We start from the raw sequence: 21,868 nt of genomic DNA on the forward strand, positions 1-21,868 counted from the left end.
CAGCACACCTAATTTCATGTACAATCCCGAGATATTATGGAAATCTATCCTTGTGGGTTTTTTCAGTTTTTAAAAATAGGGATAAAACTATCCTTAAACCCATCACAATAATTTTTAAAATAGAATTAAAGAATTTTCCCTTAGATATTATTTCTTGAGCTTTCCATTGCTATTAGAAAAAGACTGTTTATTGTTGCTTTTGGTAGAGACTCAAAAAACATAAAAGCTCACTAAAGGTAATTGATATTATGAAACACAAAAACATCATGATAATACTACATGGATGCCTGCTAGGTTTTTTTCTTGTATCCATTCTATGATTCATCAATCAGACTAATGAAGCAAACGTCAATGTGAGCAAAAAGTCCTCTTTCCTATTAGTACTTTCCTTCAAAGGGCACTTTACTTAGCTTTCAAAAGTCTTGCTTGCATTCAGGATTCATGAAAAATAACAGTTAAGGGTGAAAGGAGAGAGGTCAACAAAGAAAGTAATTAATCAAAGAATATTAATTTTTAGGGGTGGAAGAGGTTGATGAAGCATTTAGCTAAGCAGAATGCTCTACGTTCTAACTGTTAATATTGATGAAAGTAAGATTTGCCACAGATAAATGAAATATGGGAAACTTAGAGGCAGATAATGAAAAGTTTACATGAAACTGTACTTGGTAAAGCATGTAAAACTGTTACTCTTTATAGTGAAGGTGGATGTCTCTGAGTCTTAGCTTGTCTTGCTTGTCAAACCTTGAGAGTCTCTGAGACTCTCTCAGCACCTTCCTGAAACCCAGTTTAAAGAAACTGGATAGATGATCTCTTACCGGAATAACCTCTAGCTTAATGATTTTAGGATTTGTCACTTAATTTTGGGTCAGAAATCCCCAAGAGTTATTTTTCATATTCATATGATGAAACTTCCCAAATCGGTCCACTTGAATATAAGATCACTTTTTCTCTGAAAGCATTTCTTTTTTTTTTTTGGACTTTTTCTTTTTTGCCAGAAACAAAAACAGATGCTGAATATTTTTAATATTCTTATTACATGACATTTTATTCACTTTTTAAAAACTTTTATTTGGAAATATTACTATGTACTGAAAAGTCTAATTATAGTTATATAATATGGTTTGCATATAAAAGGAGTATCTTCATTGTCACTCCTGAAAAATGTATAAAGTGGTCCAGTCCATCACTGGTCTTCTTACCCTTCATAGCTGACCCAGCCCAATATCTGATTCCCTTATGCCCCTTTCAGCTCTCCACTTGCCATCCTTCATGCTAACATACTTCCCCCCACCACACCTCATGTTTTTGTGCTTCGCAGCCCAGTAACTGGCCTCAGAACATTTCCTTTCTGTCCCCATTTCTTCAGGATTTCTAGCTGCAGTTAGCTAACCTAATAACTATTGTAAGATAATAGACACTCAATAAATTTGGCCATCGATCACATAATGACGTTTAGGTCAACAATGGCAGCCTATATGATGGTGGTCCCATAATATTATAATGGAGCTGAAAAATTCCTATTGCCTAGTGATGTGTGGTTGTGGTAACATCATAACACAATGCATTATAACATGTTTGTGCTGATGCTGCAGTAAACAAACCTATTGTGCTTCAGTCAAATAAAAAAGTATAGCACATACAATTATGTACAGTACATGATACTTGATAATGATAATAAACAACTGTATAACTGGTTTATGTATTTACTATACTATACTTTTTATCATTATTTTAGAGTGTATTTTTGTACTTATAAAAGAAAAAAGTTTGCTGTAAGACATTGTGTTATGGTGCCCCAGCAGCAGCGTCCTACGTCTAGTGTTTACATCTCCTGACTGCATCATTTTCTCTTGTGCTGATTTAATCTCATGTTGTTTTGTACAGTAACATGTTTGTACAGTACAGGCTCATAGCCTAGGAGCAATAGGTTATACCATACAGCCTAAGTGTACTGTAGGCTACACCATTCAGGTTTGTATAGGTGTACTCTATGACGTTCGCACAACGATGAAATTGCCTAGCAACACATTTATTTCTCAGAACATGTCTCTATCACTAAGCAAGGCATGACTGTATTTGTTGAATAAATGAGTAATTAAAGTATTTATGGATGAATATGGTAACATGAAAGTTTTTAAAGGAGGACTGCATTAAGAAACAGGGACTTTTATCCGAAGGGATTAGAATGAGAAGTAACATTTAGCAATACATATGTTATTTTTAAATATTACAAGAACTTACTATTGCCAGCTTACAGAAAAGAAATAAAGTCAGAAACCAATTAAATATCTTGCCAAAATACAGCAAATGAGTGGCACAGAGGAGAATCAAAGCCAGGTCTGTCTGCCTGCAAAGCTAGGATCCTTCCCATATCATATCACAACTTAAAAGAGTGAGAAGCAGCTTTGAGAACATGGGTTAATCCCTGAAATCATACACAAGTGGAGAACTGGCACTGTTTTCTCTGAGGCAAACGTCACCTTTTCCTTAATGCTACATGAGAAAGATGATCAGACACCGTTTTTTCCCCCAAGACTGTTTCATCCTATACTAATGTGAATCATATACATTTTCTCTTGTTTCAGCAAACTAGAAGTCCTGTTTGAAATAGTGATTTTTCTGAATTACATATTTTTAATGAATTTTATTATTTTCAAGTGCAATAGTAACTGAAATTAAACTAATTAAGTACTGCTTCCCAGAAATTCTATCTTAATGGTTATAATCAGCATATTTAAATGCATGCTGGTTTGATTGTTATTGATTAATACCACCAGTAAATTAACTTTCTCTAAAAATCCTATTTGCCTATTTATTTGTTCAACCATTCTTTTATTTTGCAAAGCTGAAATTTAATTTGTTGTTGGTGTACATATTTTAAAGTTTGAAAGGGTGAGGTTTTAGTCTATTGTTTACCAGTAAGTACTTAGTATAATTACATGGATCTCTCATTGTAAGAAATTCATAAGGATAAGTATAGTTAAAGAAGTATTTCACTTTTTTGTTTTTAGTTAAAAAGTTAGGAGAATCTAACATTAAAATTCAACTAGCTTAACAGCAGCTGAGGTTTTCGTTGTTGTTGTTGTTTTTCATACTTTCCTGAGTTTCCTGTATATTATCTCAATAGAGTCTCAAATTAAAAACACAAAAAACAAAAAACAAACAAACAAACAAAAAAAACTTAAGAGGGGAAGGTGATATTATCATCTTTATAGATTAGGAGAGTCAGGCTTCAGACTTTGCCTAAGGTTTGCAGAATCCAGAAAGACTGTATTGCTCCATTGTCCTGCTCATAACTTAACCACAGTTTGATAGGCATGTTCTGTTAGGAGAGAATTCTAAGCCTGTTAGTTCCCCTTGGCAGAGGAGAAGTCTCCTGTCCTGAAGCCTTAATTGATCAGGAAGCCCCCATCTGCAGAGGGCATTTTTTTATATTTGGTCTGCCCTTAAAAAACAAAAACAAGAAAAACAACTAAAGATGGTGAGGGACTCAGTGGCTCTTGGGTAAAAAAGGACATTGAATTTTTAAAACTCTACACATATTTAGTTTACAACAAGGTTATCTTTCTCAACTTACTCCTTTTGGCTTACTTTCACAACTTCTGCAAATCTTTCCCTTATAGAATACAGGAAATTCATTTATAATAAAAATTAGTGGCAATTAAATGGAGGGAACTTTTGGGAGAGGTTAACTTCTTCTGGATCAAAGATCCCTTTGAGAATCTGACTAAAGGTACGAACTCTCTATCCAGAAAATGCACTATACACATACCTGTCAGATTCCCTTAAAGTTTCCAGCTTTATTAAGTATTGGTAACACAAGAAGTGTTTTACAATCTAGATATTACTTAAGAGAAAGAGTTTTGAACAAGACATTTCAGAAGATGCCTCTTCCACTTAATCTGAATATAAAACAAGTTCCTTCTGTTTCAAACCACAATTTTGAGTTAAGAACTGGCATCTTCATCTTTGACAATTTTACACCCATGCGGTTAATATGTAGTGATTTTTATCCTGGGAATATGCTATGTGCTATGAAACATCTGTCTCTAAGCTTAATTTTTGGTTACAAGATGGATGGTCTTTAGCATCTAGAAAAAATAGAAATAATTATGAATTATTTGCAATGACAAAATGGTTCACTTTCATTTTATAGCATTTTCAATTGAAAATGAATTTCATATGTGAGATATATGAAGCTTGTAAACCAACCACTTTTTTTTTTTGCAATTAAAAGAGATTCACTTTTATAATTGCAATCTTTCAGAAAATAAGATTCTTAAGCAGCTCTTACCTCATCAGAACCAGATCCAAAAATCAGCAAGTCAAAAGGAATTGCTGCAACCATGTCAATCAGGAACCAGCCTTTGAAGTAGTGTATTGCTATTTTGGCGGGATCACTTACCACTTCCTCATTTTGATTTACATAAGTTGTTCTGAAGTTTATTAGAATATCTATGATAAACATAATATCCACAATCAAGTCTACCACATTCAAAGGGCTACAAGAATAGCCACATTCTCGTCTTTTCTGCTCTTCTCTGTCATTGAGGAGAAAGGCTGCAGAGTAGGGAGTGAATATAGCAGTGTATATGACCAACAGGAGAATAAGCCAATCCCAGACTGCCTTGAAAGGACTATAGTGCAATATTGTAAACTTGTTGATGCGTGGCGTCTGCAGTTTATATTCTGGCAGGACATCTGCTCCTAAAGAGAGAACCTGAATATAGAAAAGAAAATCATACACTATATAAAAATACCATCATTTAATCTCTAAATCTATAAAAATATTAAGGTAATTGTACAGCAAATTCTATTAGAGAGGATTCATGTAACTGACTTCATGAATTGTCAAGTATGTATGAAAAACATACATTTGAAGAAACCCATATAAACCCCCACTAGTATATTAGACTCCAGAAAATCTCATTGGTGTTTCTTGATAAATATAATTTTCACTGAAAAATAATGAATATTGTCATTGAGATACCAAGTAATGATTACTGATTTCTTTGGAACATAGTACTATTCAGAAATAAAAATACATAGCTATTTTTAGAAAAAACATGAAATTGGTTTAATACATGAGTAATTCAGTTTTCAAACCTAAGATTGGCTATAATGAGTAGAAACAGCCTACTTGGATCCATGGTCATATTTAGTTTACATATATTTAATTTATAATTAAACCTTGATAAATTAAACCCAGCTCATTCAAATCTTTAATTAAAAATGTCCCACCTGCAATCTGTTTTTAACGTTAGAAAAAAAGGCACACGAGATTAAAATAAACACAAAGGAGTCTTTTCCTAAAAGAATATAAAACAATATTTTATGTTTGGGACAAATACAGTTTCACGTGAACTCCTCTATCATCTTTAGAGAATCCTGAAGACAGAATGGTGCAAGGAGATGTTAAGAATACTAATCTAGAGATGTTGCAAGGTTTTTACCCACCAAGGAGTATTTAAACTCTAAGATTTATTTAACTTAATAGCTAAAATAGTTCATTTTCTAGAGTCTTAGTTTATCTGGAAAAAAAAAAAAAGTGAGTTAAACTTGAATTGTAACCCTACCCAGTAGAAAAGGTCATGAGTTTATGATTTTAAACCAAGTTTCAAGAACAAAGGTCAAACAAATAGGTAATCTAGCTACCCAGGAAATGTAATTAGCTTTAATATATAGGTTTTAAAGAATTTAAAATTTTTGATGGCCCCACAAAGGGCACATAATGGCATTTTTTAAGGGGGGGTAGATTGTAATCTTATTTTATGAATATCCCACATATGTACAATGGCCCTATTTCAAGGTTCATTTCACTAAGTAAATTTTCTTAGACTAGATTCTTCTAAACACAACTAATATATTACCAGTTTTGCAGCATGGCTCTCAGGGAGTTCCCCATTTGTTAGTCAAAGACTGTTATTTCTATGTTCTTGGTGATTCTATCCATGTAGGCTTTAATTTGTTTATAACAATAAACTATCTCAGGCAAATTTCAATTTTGAATTTTATTTTCATTGTCATATCTCATACCTTCCCCCCCACAGATGACAAGTTACCATTTCTATTTTAAAAAGAACTTGAGAAGTTAAATAACAAACCCAAATGAGGTATAACATGACTTTTAAATATAACAAAATAGTTCAGTTAAAATAAGCAAAGCTCTTTTTAGATAACAGCTAAGCTGATTTAACTAGCTTTGGAAAAAATGATAAAGAACCTAACCATTTTTTTTTTTTTTTAGTTTAGCGTACATTTGAACTACCAGTATATGGAGGAAGCAGGGCTTTATTTTAAGCTATTATGAGAAATGACAGGAATTAATTATTGGTAAAAGAGAAATCTGGAAAATAAAGCAATTTCATTGTTTATGAAATACTAACAATCCTCAGAATCCAAGATTTGTATCAGTATATATAACTGTAGCTGTAGCTGACTTCCAAAATTCAAACAGGAATACTGTTTGGATAATCTATTGATTGATAAGTGCAGACTGATAGAACTCTGATCCTGGTATGCTTGGTATAGAAAATCAGTGTGTGATAGTTTGGTCTGGTAAAAATGAGTTATCAAAGTATCATTGTGGAATGTTTCTTTCTCAAAAACTAGGGAGTACTCGTAATGGAGAATGTGAAATCTAAATCTAAAACCTTATTTTGGCTCTCAAAGGCATCTAAACTATGGACTCATTCTATCTTTCTAGTTCCTTCTCCTATTAGATTCTTCTATGCACACAGTGTACTCTGGCAAGAGCTTCTGAGATCTTCCCAAAGCCCTAAATTCATAAATTTCTCTATAAAAAAGGCACATAGCTATTCAAAGAGACCAAAAAACAGAAAAGTCATTTTTAGACAGGACTATGTGTGTGAGCCTGCTCCCTGCTTAAGTGACGTGCTTCTGATACCAACCTCCCACATGGGGCAATGTAAATATCTGTTTTAGCAGAAGTATGTTAGACTGCATACAGCACCTTGGAGCTTCCCCTGAGAAGTAAAAACTGTGGGTGGAACACTTTCCATGGCACATATGCAAACATTCATTTAACATTAGATGGCTACTGTGTTAAGAGCTGGAGACCGAAAAGTTGGGAAGATACTGTCTCTGACATCATGGTATTATAGTCTGTTGGGAGACACAGATGTCCAGGAAAATGGGAGCCCTGCTGCGGTCCACTTGGCTGAGTTCCTTGTGGGGTGGGGTGAGGGAGAGGTACTGCTGAGGCGGTCTCCACAGAGGACTTTTGGAAAAGATGGCACTTGAACTGAGACTTCTAATGGGTGACAGGATAGAATACAACTGAAAGATGAGGAAATTGGAAAGGGATGAATATTACAGGTAGAGATAACAGAATGAACAAAGACAGGGAGACATAAAATAATGTGTTGCGTCTTGAGGAATTATAAGTTGCCTTATATGTATTGCTGATAGATAAAATGCAAGGAAAGTAGTGGTGGCAGATGGCAGTGGAACAGGACAGTGAAAGGTTGTGGAAGATATAATGTGACATGCTCGGGAGCTCAGACTTTTTCCTTTAGGTCAGAGTTTCCCATGCTTGAATAAAATACAGACTCCTTTTCAGGGAAAGATGCTTATTGCAGCGCCCCAATGATGCTATACATTATTTTTATTTACAATGTTAGGTAAATATGTACAAATGTGAAACTAGATTAAAACTTCTTGTGCTTATATCTCTTAATATGTCTGTTGTGGGTTGAATTGTGTACTCCCAAAAGACATGGTTCAAATCCTAATATCTAGTACCTGCAAATCTGACCTTCTTTGTCTTTGTAATTGTAATCAAGTAAAGGTGAAGTCACAGTGGATTGGAGTGGGCCTTGATGAATAATGGATGGTCTTACACAAAAAGGGACATTTGGGTGCAGAGACGCACAGGAAGAATGCCATGACAATGGAGGCAGATACAGCTGTAAGCCAAGGGACACCAAGGATTGGTGGCAGCCACCAGAATCTAGAATAGCAGCATGGAACAGATAGATTCTCCTTCAGAGCCTCCGGAAGGAACCAACCTTGCTAATAACTTGATTTTAGACTTCTAGTCCCCATATTTGTGAGAATAACTTCTATTGTTTTAAGCTACCCATTGTGTGGTATTTTGTTCTGGCAGCCCTAGAAGATCAATACAACGACAAAAAATAAAACTGAATAAATAACAAAAATATTTGCAAAACCAGTGAATTCAAACTATTATCAGTAATGTAATAGTCGACATATCTGTAGTTAAAAAAAATGATTGAACTTTGATTAATATGTGTGGCTTGATCTAATAGGTAAAATATTTTTCTTTATTCTAAACTCAATGCCTTTTTGTGAAAGTATATTGTCAAAATAGTATCCCGTTTCCCCAAAAATAAGACCTAGCCTGACAATCAGCTCTAATGTGTCTTTTGGAGCAAAAATTAATGTGAGACCCGGTATTATATTATATTATATTATATTATATTATATTATATTATATTATATACCCAGTCTTATAGTAAAATAAGACCGGGTCTTATATTAATTTTTGCTCCAAAAGACCCATTAGAGCTGATTGTCGGGCTAGGTCTTATTTTTGGAGAAACACAGTATTACAAATGTCAAAGACTTTATTACTATTTTAAGATATTCTAATCTAATCTTTAATTCAAATTTTGTTCTACTTGTCTTAAAAAAGCAATATAAAGGATTCAGTTTACTTGGAGTTCAATTTTGCTTTGGGGCATTATTGAATTCTACAGTAAGTGATCATCTAATAAAATTATGTCTGGTCTGGGTTCAGATAGGTGGTTCAATTGTTATATTCCAATGATTGATAGCAAAGCATTGAAAGCTGGTATGTACAATAATGGGGCATGATTTGAAAACACTTTTTAATAATTGATATGGTACTAAATGTTATGGTTACAAGTTGTTTTGATTTCTGCATGGTTATACCATTTTTATATGATCACTTAATTCTTTCATGGATTTTATTAGCCAAATGACTTCAAACACTTCTATTTATACAGCGTCCGGAGGTCTCATTAAAAATCCGAAAGCAGCCATGGACACGGAAGTCAGGTGGATGGCAGCACTCTATTATTAATTGATTCAGAAGGTTATTCTACTGTTTTAAGTTTTCACAAAGACACAGGAATTTTTAAGAAGTTCCAGGAGATCTCATGGTCCTTTGAAAATATTTCTTTCCATGGATATCATTTGAGAATTGTTAGAGGTTACGAAACAGAGAAGGCAAAGTGCCTAAGTTTAGTTTTAGAGAAATGTACCTGGCAGTGGAATGGAGGAGAAAACAAAGAGGGGTGGACCAGAGGCTTAGAAATCAATCAGGACTTTGATACTAAGAAAGGAAAATGCAAGTGAGATCAGGAAACCCTGTACTAGGAACCAGGTGGCAGAGACAGAGGAGGAATACATTTGAGAAACAAATGCATCTTGGGGCATAAGGATGAGGAGTAGAGAAGCATTTGTTTCTTTATGGTTCCAATAATGAGCCTTATTAGAGCCAATTATGGTAATATAGCTGAAGGATCAACTAAGTTTGGAATAAGGGAAGAGCCTGAGACTCTAAATCTGAAGACCTAGGTTGGCATTCTGGATACAGTTTTTCTGGTAACTCATTTAATTTCATTTGCTCTCATTTTCTTTTCATATGCGTGATGGGGATAGTAATCTTTGCCCAAATCTCCTATCTAAATGGAGCTACTATATCACATCAGATAATTTCTATAAAAGTACCTGATACATGGGAAATATTTACGTAAGATAATTCCATTAAACCAAAACATTTATTAACCAAGTGGAGAAAGCTGAACATTGGCTGGACATTAATAATATTAAGGAATTGTCTTAGTTACCTGTTTCTTATAACAAGCTAAGCCAAAACATAGTGCCTTAACACAATTATTCATTACTCATGATTCTATGGATCAGAATTTAGGCAGGGCTCTTTTGGCCCATTCATCTGTTCTGCACAGTGTCAACTGGGGTCATTCAGTGATATTTGGTTGGTGGCTGAGCTTGTGTGGAGAATAAAGGAAAACTATACTCACATGTCTAATATCTTTGTGGGGCTAGTTGGAGGGTTGGGCTCACTCAGGATGCTGGAATGCCTGGGTCTTTCTCTCTCTCTCTCTCTCTCTCTCTCTCTCTCTCTCTCTCTCTCTCTCTCCTCTTTCTCTCTCATACACACACACACACACACACACACACACACACACACACACACACACACACAGCATATGGAAATTCTTCATACAGTCTCTTCAGCAGGATAGTAAGATAATTTATATGGAGGCTTCGTGATACCAAAAGAGAAGTGGAAACATCCAGTCCTCTTAAAGTCAAGATCTGGAATAAGCATGGCATCACTTCTGCCAACTCTACTGGCCAAAGCAATCACAGGCCAGCCCAGATTCAGTACAGCGGAAGAATAGTCCTTACCTCTTGATAGGAAATGGTATACATGGAAAAGAGAAGAAATCAAATCACTGGTAGCTTATCAAATGATTTGATAAACTACCACAAGAACCATTGACAGTTATTGTTCTTAGGTATGATGATAATATTATAGTTATTTTTTAAATAGTCCTTACCTTTTAGGGGTTCATAGTGAAAATTTATGGATGAAATGATATAATAATTTGGGATTTTCTATCTAGAGTGGGGAAAACGAAGGGGAGAGAATGTTTGTTTATACAGTCTTGACTATATGTAGATTTTATTGAACTGGGTGATAGGTATATACTATTATCTCTATTTTCATAATATGTGTAAAAGTTCTAAATATAAGAAATTAAAAAGTGCATTCTAGAATCTCAGAAAGGTCTAAGATATTTGAGTAAGTAATTCTTGATGGTGAAAAAGAAGTGGGTCTACAAACATCACAGAGGCTCACTTCTGAGTTAGTTCCTTACTAGGCAAGTTTGGATTCCTGTTTACACAGCAGAATGTTTACTTTGCTCTCTGCCTGTCTGATTCATATTATGTTGACCTCCATTCAGTCACACAGACTACACACAATCCCAACTTCACCTAGCCTTAAACTGTTTGCTTTAAATTTCCATCAAATCGGTGGCTGGGACAAATCACGTTACAGGAAGGTAATCAGATAGCATAAGTCTGCAGATTCTCATTCTTCTGAGAATACTTGGCTGCATTGCTCATCAAATTAGATTTAAAATACAGCCACTTTACAGAGACTCATCAGATTAGGCCTCTTATTGGATACTTTTCCTCCGTTAGAACTTCATATTCAAACTTCAAGCTTTCATTCTAGTTTGATATAAGAAGAATGTTTTTGCATTTTTGCCAAGAGAACTACTACTAAGTGCAATGGTTATGCTGTTTAATGTCATTTTTGTAAATATTTGCATTATATATTCTTTTTATAATTCATTTCTAGAAAACAATTGATTTCTCTTGAGGAATCAAAGTTTTCATCTCTTTTTTGTTTTAAAAATGACAATGAAAGAGTTGTTTCATTAGTTTCTTTTTACATTTTTGCAGAAAAAGTATGAGTTTAGAATTTTAGTACAATTATTTATATTTCTCTTTATGTTGTTTTAATAGTTTTATTTCCATATATCTTTTATAATGTCACTTGATACTTCTCTGGAAATAGGATAAATATATAAATCGTAAGTTCCAAGTAAGTTAAAATTAATCATGAAAGAGCTTTGGAGTCACTGTTGGAAATGAAATATTAGTTAGGTAAATATTTGTTTTAGAAATGTGAATAGGATACCAAGGGGCCCATAATTACAAAGAAAAAAACGCTGCTACACAGTCTATTAAGTTTCCTTAAGAGAGCCAACTTCTCCCACATACTTGAGAAATAGCATACTTTAGATAGCAAAAACATGATTAATTGAACTATTATAAGGATTTTCTTTTAAGAGAGAAAGAAAAGAGGTGGGGGGACCTCAGTTGCATAAAAAAGGGGAACTCCGCAGTCTCCAGAAAGAGGCTATTTTCTCTTTCCTGAAACCACCAATTAAATGTACAGTTTAATACATCCTAAAATATGGTTTTCTTTACCAATTACATTTTTCTTCTTGCTAGGACATTGCTATTTGTTTAACTTCTAATGGTTAAGTCTTATATAAAATCAAAATCTTTATGTGAAACAGCACGATTTATTCAATGAAGATTTGTGAAAATTCTGTGGGAACATCAGGATTAATAACTACTTTTCTCTTCTGAAAAGTGCAATAGGGAACAATTAAGCCTTCCAAAAGACTCTATAGTATTTTTGGCAGCTCTTAAAGCCACACTGAGGTGTTGATAGAGACCACTCATGTGTTATCTATCCTTTACTCAGGACTTGAAGTTAACTAATAGGCTAGCTGTATTTTTAACTCTCGGGAAAAGTCGTCAGTAGCAAAATGAATCAGAGAAAGTAGATAGCATCAGGAGGGATTTAAATGCCCCTGCCTTTCAGCAGATGAATTGAGAAATGCAGCAAAACCTGAGTAATTATTGAAACGGACAGCCCCACTGATAATTAACCAGATGTTTAACTTAAAAGATGAAAAAGATCACACAATAAATCAAACTGTCACATAGGAAGTTTTTTAAAGTAAATAAAATGTTAAAATTAGGTAGTAGAATCTGTATTCAGATGATTTTCTGTATTCAGATAATTTTCTAAGGCTTGAAGTAGACATTTAGTCATTTGTGTGTTTTTGTGTGCACATGTGTGTTGCATGCATGTTGGATTGAGTTGGGATGATTGTATGATTTTGGAAAAATCAGTCATCTAGGTTCAGCTAAATGTTAGGTTTAGTGTTTTGGTTTATATGTGCTATATATGCTAATATTTAAAAAAATTGGCTTCTTAAAATATGGTACTGTATAAGAGAAAAATAGGTTAGATAATATCTTAAACATTTATAATATTCATAAATTACTTCAAATATATACATGTTTAAAACTGACAGGCTCTTCCGGAGACATAAACTCTTAAGCTCCATGCCAGTGCCAGCGGGATAGGGCCTTGCTTCTGGCCCCCTCCTCTGCTAGGCTCATGTGAGGCGTCTGTGGCTGATACCACTTTGGATCTGTGGCAGCAACCACTTTGTTGCTGATACTAGACACTCTCTGGCCTAACGTTTGCTTTCTTGCTTCCTCTCTTCTCTTTCCTTTCTCATGGTAACTGTACACATGGCTTTTTTTCCCCTCCATTTCCTTTCTTTGTTTTAAAATTGATGTAATTTAAGAACAAATGGAATTTAGGAAAAGGAGCACTAAGCACACTACTAGTTCAAAAGTGATTCTTTCACAAAGGTTTTCAAAAGCACAGGTGACTGAGGAACAGGCTTACAGATGGGAGAGGGAAATAAAAGGCCAGGACCATCTGAGGTAGATGTGCCAGTGCCACTAGGAGGAAGTGCTTATGAGACAGGAAGTCTGGGATAGAGCTTCCTGGGGGTGCAGCTGGAGATATCATCCTGCAGAAGCAGTGGCTGAAGTTCTGAAAAGCGGATTCATTTGCTGAAACAGTGTAAAGAGAAAGGGAATCCATTGTGATAACTAAAATGTGGGGTGGAGAAGAAAGGCAAGATAGTACCTCGAAGGCTTAGCATAGTACTTGAAATATACATAGTAAGCACCCAAAATAGTTGTTGAATGGACATGTTTGTACCTTAAAGAAAAAGAGACAATGGAGATGGCAAGACAGAAAATTCATGAGAGAAAGGATTATGGTAGCGATAGCTGCTGCACACTAAAATTTGTTGTTCTTCCTTCCACGGAGTAGAGCTGTTGCCAGAGTGTGTCTGCCTCCCCCAGAACTACATTTTCTAGTCCTCTTTGCATCTGAGTATGGCTGTGGGTATGAAGGGGAGCAGCACTTCTGGCTGAAGCCTTTAAGAAGCAAGTGTGTCTTTCCCTGTTCTCTCGTTTTCCTTCCAGTCCAAGGCTTCAGGTCCTTAAGTCTGACAGGATGGTGGAGCCTCTAAATGTAGGAAACCTGGGTCACTAAATTGCCAAGAGGAAAACCATTCATTGCACAGGAATACCATCTTTTGCTATTCTGCTTGAGTGTGAAATATGCTGCTGGGATAAGCCACAGTGATGCAGGGGTTTTTAATTCCAGCAGCTAGCTTTACACTAATAGTTGGATCTTCAATAAAACAAAGACCTCGAAAAGGCAGGAGAGAAACATTAAATCCGAAGCTTACCTCATCTCGCCCCCTGCTCTCCCTTGAGCTTTAGTTTAATGAAGTCACATAGCTGGTGTTGACAGTGATAGCGTGTCAATGTGTAAAAGACTGATAGAACCATATCTTAGTCCAGTAAAATCCCATGAGCCAGCTCACCCTTCAATTTGGAACTTTTTCAAGGGTGGGTGAGTAAGGGTAAAAAATATTAAAGGAACAGATATGTTCATGCTCACTTCACTCAGTCAGGCTTTCTGCTCAGGTGTCCCCAAAATCACTACCACCAAAACAAAGGGGAACAGGAGGCACTCCTTTGGGGAATTATGTGCTCGCTGCAACACCTCCTTCCTTAGGCCACTGCTGCCACCACTGATAGCTGGGAAAGGAGCTGAGACGTCCTTCTCAATGTCCTCTGTCAGTCTATTTAGGCCCTTGCTCTTTTTTTCCTTTACGATATGGTGTATGGATGACACTGATTCCGGAGAGAATGCCTGCTCAGTTTGCCAATGCTTTGTCTTGGAGAAAGAGGATAATTAATATAAGGTCTCTTTTATGTTAGTCACCAGAACCAGTATTGAATTCTGACATTCAATTTTCTCAATAGCTCTTTGAGATAAGCATTATTATCTACATTTTTATAGATGAGGAAACCGACTCAGAGAGGATGAATAATTTACCTGAGGTCTTAGAGCTAAATATAGTATGATAAACCACAAACTTCCCTAACTTTAATAAATGCCTATTATTTACTGAAAGCTTGATGTGCATTATCCTACTTAAATGTTACAACTTTACAATGTGAGTTGAATTGTGTCCCCTCAAAAGATATGCTCTAGTCCTAAATCCCAGTATCTGTGACTGTCATCTTACTTGTAAATAGGATCTTTGCAGGTGTAAGTTTAGATGCGGTCATATTGGATTGAGGTGGCCCTAATCCACAGTGACTGGTGTCCTTATGTAAAGAGGGGAAGAGACATAGAGACACACACACACACACAGGAAAACTGTCACGTGAAGATGGAGGCAGAGATTGGAGTGATGCAACTATAAGCCAAGGAACACTAAGACTGCCAACAACACAGAAGCTAAGAGAAAGGCATGGAACAGATTTTTCTCTAGAAGCTTCAGAACACATGCCCTCTGTTAACACACTGATTTCAGACTTTTAGCCTCCAGAACTGTGAGGGAATCAGTATCTGCTGTTCTAAGCCACCTGGTTTGTGGTAATTGGTATGACAGCCCAGGAAACTATGATTGCTATTGTTTGTTCCACTGTTCCACTGTACACTGTAAGTGAAGTTAAGTTTTCCCAAGGCTGTCTGGTTCTGTAAAGCCTGTGTTCTTATCAATAACAGCATCCCAATGTTCTATTCATTTCTATGTGGGGATAAAGCCTGTGCTTTTTCACTATAAATACTGTTCTCAGGAAAAACAAATATTTTATAAGGGTCTGTGTGAGTGTTTTCATAGTTAATAAAATGCTTTTAATAAAATTTTAATAACGTATGGCAAAGTAGTGAATAGGAGAATTATGTAGAACCACTTCTTGCTAAGAGTCTAAATGCTATTTGCTGGAAGGGACACACGTGTAGGATATAGGGAGAACAAAATAGAAATGTTAGAAATAAAAATCAAGATAATTTCCGCTAATGAAAAATCCGTACTCTGTCAAATATTGCTGAATAGGCCAGACTGGACTGAGATGGTCCTGTTATATACATATCCCAGCTCTGCCATATCCACTAAAAAAAAACCCACAAAATCTCTCTGAGCATCAAAGATCTAAACAGCAAAATGAGGACAGCAATATCATAGTTTCACATAGTTTCACAGATAATCTCTGTCTCACCATAAACACCTAATAAGTAAGTATTACTATTATAATTTTGGCATATTTGATTTGAACAATTCAAAATTAAATTATAAATACTATTCAACATCAATTATAGTTATCGACTGAACCCAGTTCTCTGATGTGACCCTGGGATTAAGTCTATTATGAAAAGAAAAAATAGCTGAGGTGGAGGGGTAGGGATCTTGGTTTTTCTGGTAAGAGAAGCATTTTTCTTTGATCATAAACATCTCCCCACCATCTATGCTATAGTGGCCTGGAGGCCGTTTGTAAAGTCGTGATTTAGGGAACCAAACATTTTTTAAAAGCCCTCAAACACTTTGAAAGGATATATACCCTGTTTCCCCGAAAATAAGACCTAGCCGGACCATCAGTTCTAATGCATCTTTTGGAGCTAAAATTAATATAAAACCTGGTCTTATTTTACTATAATATAATATAATGTAATGTAATATAATATAATATAATATAATATAATATAATATAATATAATATAATATAATACCAGGTCTTATATAATATAACATAATATAATACCAGGTATAATATAATACCAGGCATAGTATAATATAATATAATATAATATAATATAATATAATATAATATAATATAGTATAATACCGGGTATAATATAATATAATATAATATAATATTGGGTCTTATATTAATTTTTGCTCCAACAGATGCATTAGTGCTGATGGTCTGGCTAGGTCTTATTTTCAGGGAAACACGATAGTTTAAGCAAACAATAGGACATTTCCTCATAAAAGCCTGTGTCCTGGAACTAGGGAATGTTTAGTTGGTCTGATTGGAATAGCTATCACAAGAATTGACTATCTAATAGATGGTTGGAGAAAATTACTTTTGAGCATCTTCTAAGAGTGTGCAATCACATAATTATCTTCCACAGTGTATTATCCTGGGACATTTGGGTGTGCTTTTGTCAACTCCTTGAAATTATCTAAAAGAATTTAAATGTGTGGTGCTGTTTATTTCTCAGGGAATTTGTGTTTATGTCCTTTATCAAATTTTCAGTCATCTATGACCTATAAGTAGGTAAAAACCTTGACTTAGGGCATAATCTTCTATGGGTCTCAGAATCCCTTAGGTCCACAAAGACATAATCATTGATACAGACAGGGAGCGGGATGGGGGAGAAGGGGAGAGGGGGAGGGGAGAAAGGGAGAGGGAAAGGGAGAAGGGAGAGGGATATAGGGAGGGGGAGAGAAAAGGGAGAGAGAGAGAGAGACAGAGAGAGAGAGAGAGAGGCAAAAGAGTAAGAATAAGAAACGTTTACAGAGAAGAGGAAGCATAAAGTAATAGGGGTGGCACTAGTAGAAAATGTGCTCAAAGTAACAGTGAAGTCAAGGGTGACATCTTGACTGACTGAAGTACAGGCGAGCTGTTTCTTCATTATTGATAGAAGTTTATTCTTAGTATTTACAAGTTGAATGGTCTGCTAATACCCAGGACTGTGCTTTCATTTTAAATAACATTGCTTCAAGGACAGTTTCCCATTTCTGCTAAATTTCCAAATGAGAAATGTCTTCCTTTTGAGGACTGAGTACATTCAATTACAAAGGAACATTAGCAAGTGTGGTATTCCTACCAAATTTGTAGTTGAGGAGTCCTACTTGGTTAGGCCATGTCTGATGATTAAGGGTCAGTTAAGAGTCTTTATAATCTGACCCTAATTGCAGGAATCCATTAAAGTCACTTATTTTAGTAACAAGTACTTGGAAGGCCATCAAATGATGGACTTGGTTTTTTTTGGAGTCGAACAAGCTTCATTAAAAGAGCAATGAATAGAAAATGCCAGAATGTCTGTAGGCCAACTCAACACAAACATAAGAAGTAAAACAAGATGCCTTCTACAGAATCAGGTGTTGAATCACCGATTTTTTTTTTCCATTTCTCCCTCCTTCCTTCCCTCTCACCCCCCTCCCTCCCTCCCTCTCTCCTTCAGTCCTTCCTTCCTTTCTTCCTTCCTTCCTTTACACCTTCCTTCCTTCCAAAATGAAAAGATTTAACAGAAGTTAAACTTCTGTAAGGGGAATTATAAATTAGGTCATAGGGTTGTTTACTAGCTTCTAAACTGCCTGATGGCCTTAACCATGTTTGCTTTATTTTTACACCTGAAACCACCCCATGTCAATTGCTGCAAACACAGTAAGTACTTAATACGTATATTCCACTGGATAACTGACCTGTCACTCAAGTGGTCAAAAATACATAAGAAGAAGGAGGTTGGTTATATGACAAATTATATTCTGTTGTTTTAAGTTCAAAAGTTCCTATGAAAAATGTTTTGCTAAGATTCAGAAGTAGCCTTTAAATATGGTACAGACAGCATCATTACTAAAAACCTGAATGTCTCTTCCATGTTCAAGTTATAACAACAACAACAAAAACACAAAAGAAACAGCAGCGACAACAAAAATGATTAAAAATTTTCATATTCCAAAAAATTACTGAATAAACCTGCTCAATAAAATTTGAAAATGATATTAAATTTTAATTATGATATATTATCTATTCTCTCAAGAGAGAAAACAAACCAAATATTTTACTGAAAGCCATGACAAATCTTGGAATTTAATTTGAGACTGATTCCATTATAGTCCAAAAAGTTATGCATAAACAATTACTAGAAGTGTCATTGAGATAACTTTCTTTGATAACCAACTATCAGTCACAGTCTCTCTTTCAAAGTCATGCAAAAGACTCTTGAGTAGTTCATTCAGGAAAATCACCTTTGATCGTTTAAGTAACTTTAAAGCAATGGGCATGTGAATCATGTGAAATAAAGGAAAATAAATAAATATGGCATTCTCGCTTATTTAGAAGACTTGATGTAGAGGCATAATTTTATACCAGAGATTCATTAGCATCCTATTTTTGTTCACTTCGCAGGACACTTCTCAGGAGGTAGATTTTTCTTGATTCTAAATTGTCCTAAATTCCATTTTGGCTATTATACTTTTTATCTTATTAGAAGTTTTTTACTTTGACATTTTTGGAAAAAAAAAAAAAAAAAAAAAAGATTTTTGACACCTATCCATGTCCCCTGGAGGGAGGCATGAATCTGATAACACCTATCTGAAAAAAAAAGTATTATGCATTGACAAAGAACAAATGAAAATCAAGCCAGTTTATGCCTCCTGATGATAGCCTCTAGCCTAATAAATATGTAATAATATGATTATGTCTATACTTCAATCTTCTTGATTTCATTATACTTGCAGCTTTTGTATCTTATTGATAGATAAAATATGCCAGTTTTTTTCCCAAACACAGCTAAAAACTGTTACATTTACTTTCTTATCAAAGACATCTATGAATAGCAAAAGACATGTATTACTTCCTTTCAGACCTTTTATCAAATTTTACATGGTAAACAGGAGCAATGTTCTTTAACATAACTCATTTCATAAATAACCCTTCTTACTCATTTCGCCTTATTGACACATTGTTTAAAGCTTTCATATATAGAATAGTCAATGGGTTCCAGTATAAATTAACATCTAAATCAGTGGTTCCCCAACTCTTGGATTTCATAGTCTGGTAAAATTAAAAAAAAAAAAAAATGTGCTTCACAGGGTTACCTAAGTTTTTACTCAATCAATTAAGAAAGACAGGAAAAGCAACTATGTTTCCCTATCACCATTATTTCATAAACGTTAACATAAAAAATCAGAAGGGACAAACTCTTAAAGTGAAAAAAAAACAAAATTATTTGTTTTAAACAAGTAAATTCCACATCATGAAGTCTTATTATGCTGCTTCATCTTTCTCGTTTTACAGAGGACATTTTAAACTGTGTCATCAGCAAGCACTGTTCTGCAGACCAGGGCGTGGAAATACCGGTATACTGATTATCTCACTTATAAAATATGTGATTTGAGTGAAGAGATCTCGAAAATCCCTTTCAGCCCCAACATACTCTAAGTTTCTGATAGCTACTGCACGTTTGTACTATAAATTACTCTGCTAGTCAACAGTGGCTCCTGTATCGATGACATTAAAAACAAGTTCTATTGTGAAAGTGAGTTTCCAATATATAAATTTAATTTTTAAAGCATAAGGATGTATCCTATATACTTATTAGACAGTCATTTGTCGTGGTAGTGCAGGACTTGATAGTGGCAGACCACTAGTATTAAGATTTATGTATTTAATCCAACTGTCCTAGAGTGAAAGTTGCCCCAGATCAATCATTTTGGTAATAAGGATATTATTCTGTGCAGGAACAATTCAGTTAGTCATGCTGTGTAATAATGTACACTGTGTTCTTGTTAAGGGTATAGATAGGACCTGGCCATAGTTAACTGTTTATATTAATATTATACATTTATTGAAAATCCACTAAGTATCCTGTAAATGTGCATTCTGCCATCGGTCATGCATCTCTTCATCCCATTTTCATCTTTTTCTCTATGCATTTTTAAGTAGATATGGATCAAAGGAGGCATCTATTTCCCAAGATGATAGACTGTCCACCATTCAATTATTTTTCAAATCCATCTTTAAGATATCTTTTTATACAGTGTTCCTTTGAATTAAACTCAACCTCTAAGGTAATCAGAATTTACACAGCATTGCACAAAATCAAGCTTCACATCTCAGTGTCCTGTCTTATTTCTCTGTTTAATTGTATGCATCTATATCCCTGTCCTATAGCTCAGTGGTTAGGGACTAAATTTATAGCTGTGCTGCAAATGAGTATATAAATATATGTGTATGTATGTGTATATATATATATATATATATATACATATATATGTATACACATACACACACACATACACAAATATCAATGTTGGTATGTTAGCAAGAGTCTGAAAATAGCAAGAGAGGGACACTACATGCAAAATATGCTGGGAATTCTTGCCTGGTAATCTTGCCTGGCATCATGAAAGAAACTTAGAAGATACCAAAATCATATTTTTGTGGTTCACTATACGTGTTGTAGACTAGGAATGATTAATTCTCTAGTAAAGAAAGTGGCAACTCGGGCTGCCATCTTGAAAATATTATTTTACTGGTAAGAGTTTTGGTTCTTCTTTCGATTTGAAGACACATAATGGGCTTTAAGTGATTGCTGTTCAGGTAAACTACAATTATCTAATTAACAGTAAATTTTGGAACAATTTAACTGGGCACTAACAATATAAATAATTTGTTGTGAAATGAGGAATGGAGATTCTAATATATTAAAATGTCCACCGGAGTAATAGTGAATGATTTTAAAGAGAGAAAGAATCACTTACAAATGATGTATTATTTTATCAACGTTTGCTTGTGTCAGCTCTTGAGGGAAAGAGGTGGATTACCATAATCAGCACATCATTTCCAAATAATTCTGTCTGATTTCTGGATGGATTTTAGTTCCTTCCTATGACAGTGGAAGGCTTTGTCCTGGGAATTCACAGATATTAAAAGAAAAACCATACAGCCTAAAGCACCTCATACTGACTATGGGCTGGAAAGCTATGTAAATTGCCTGTCTTTAAGGAAGAGTTTAGTCAGCAGTAGTTATATCACAGAGAAGCTGGAAGTGATTTATTCACCAAAGGTTGTGAAATCAGTATGTCGATTGAATTCTAAATGTGATTCGCCAAGCTCTATTAGCTGGTGAACTTGTACATTTATGTGCCAGCAGCCAATTCTGTCAGCTGCTCAGGTATTTCAATGTTCACACCTCTTGGTTCTCTCCATTCTGGAGTAACCACCCTGGGAGTGGTGGGCTCAGCAGTGGCTCCAATTAAATGTGTTCGGTTGTGAATCTTGGCAACTATTTACCTTGAGTTGGAGGGGTCTGATTACAGGTTACATGATACACTTCAACGTTCAA

The 21,868-nt window shown here is 35.0% G+C and overlaps 1 protein-coding gene across 7 annotated transcripts in view; it reads right to left on the reverse strand.

Moving 5' to 3' along the window:
* The window catches only part of KCNH7 (potassium voltage-gated channel subfamily H member 7), a 438,357-nt gene that overhangs the window by 69,384 nt on the left and 347,105 nt on the right, over positions 1 to 21,868 (reverse strand). For 6 of the 7 annotated variants that reach the window (XM_074337138.2, XM_074337148.2, XM_074337144.2 and 3 more), the window contains one exon: positions 4,295 to 4,720. The exons of the other annotated variant lie outside the window; for it this stretch is intronic. In XM_074337138.2, the coding sequence (XP_074193239.2) occupies positions 4,295 to 4,720 (426 nt within the window). The remainder of the gene's footprint in view (positions 1 to 4,294; positions 4,721 to 21,868) is intronic. 7 annotated transcript variants of the gene reach the window in all.

The sequence above is a fragment of the Rhinolophus sinicus genome, chromosome 17 (genome assembly GCF_057876585.1).
Source record: "Rhinolophus sinicus isolate RSI-liver-muscle chromosome 17, RSI-T2T, whole genome shotgun sequence".
In the NCBI taxonomy this organism is placed as follows: Eukaryota; Metazoa; Chordata; class Mammalia; order Chiroptera; family Rhinolophidae; genus Rhinolophus; species Rhinolophus sinicus.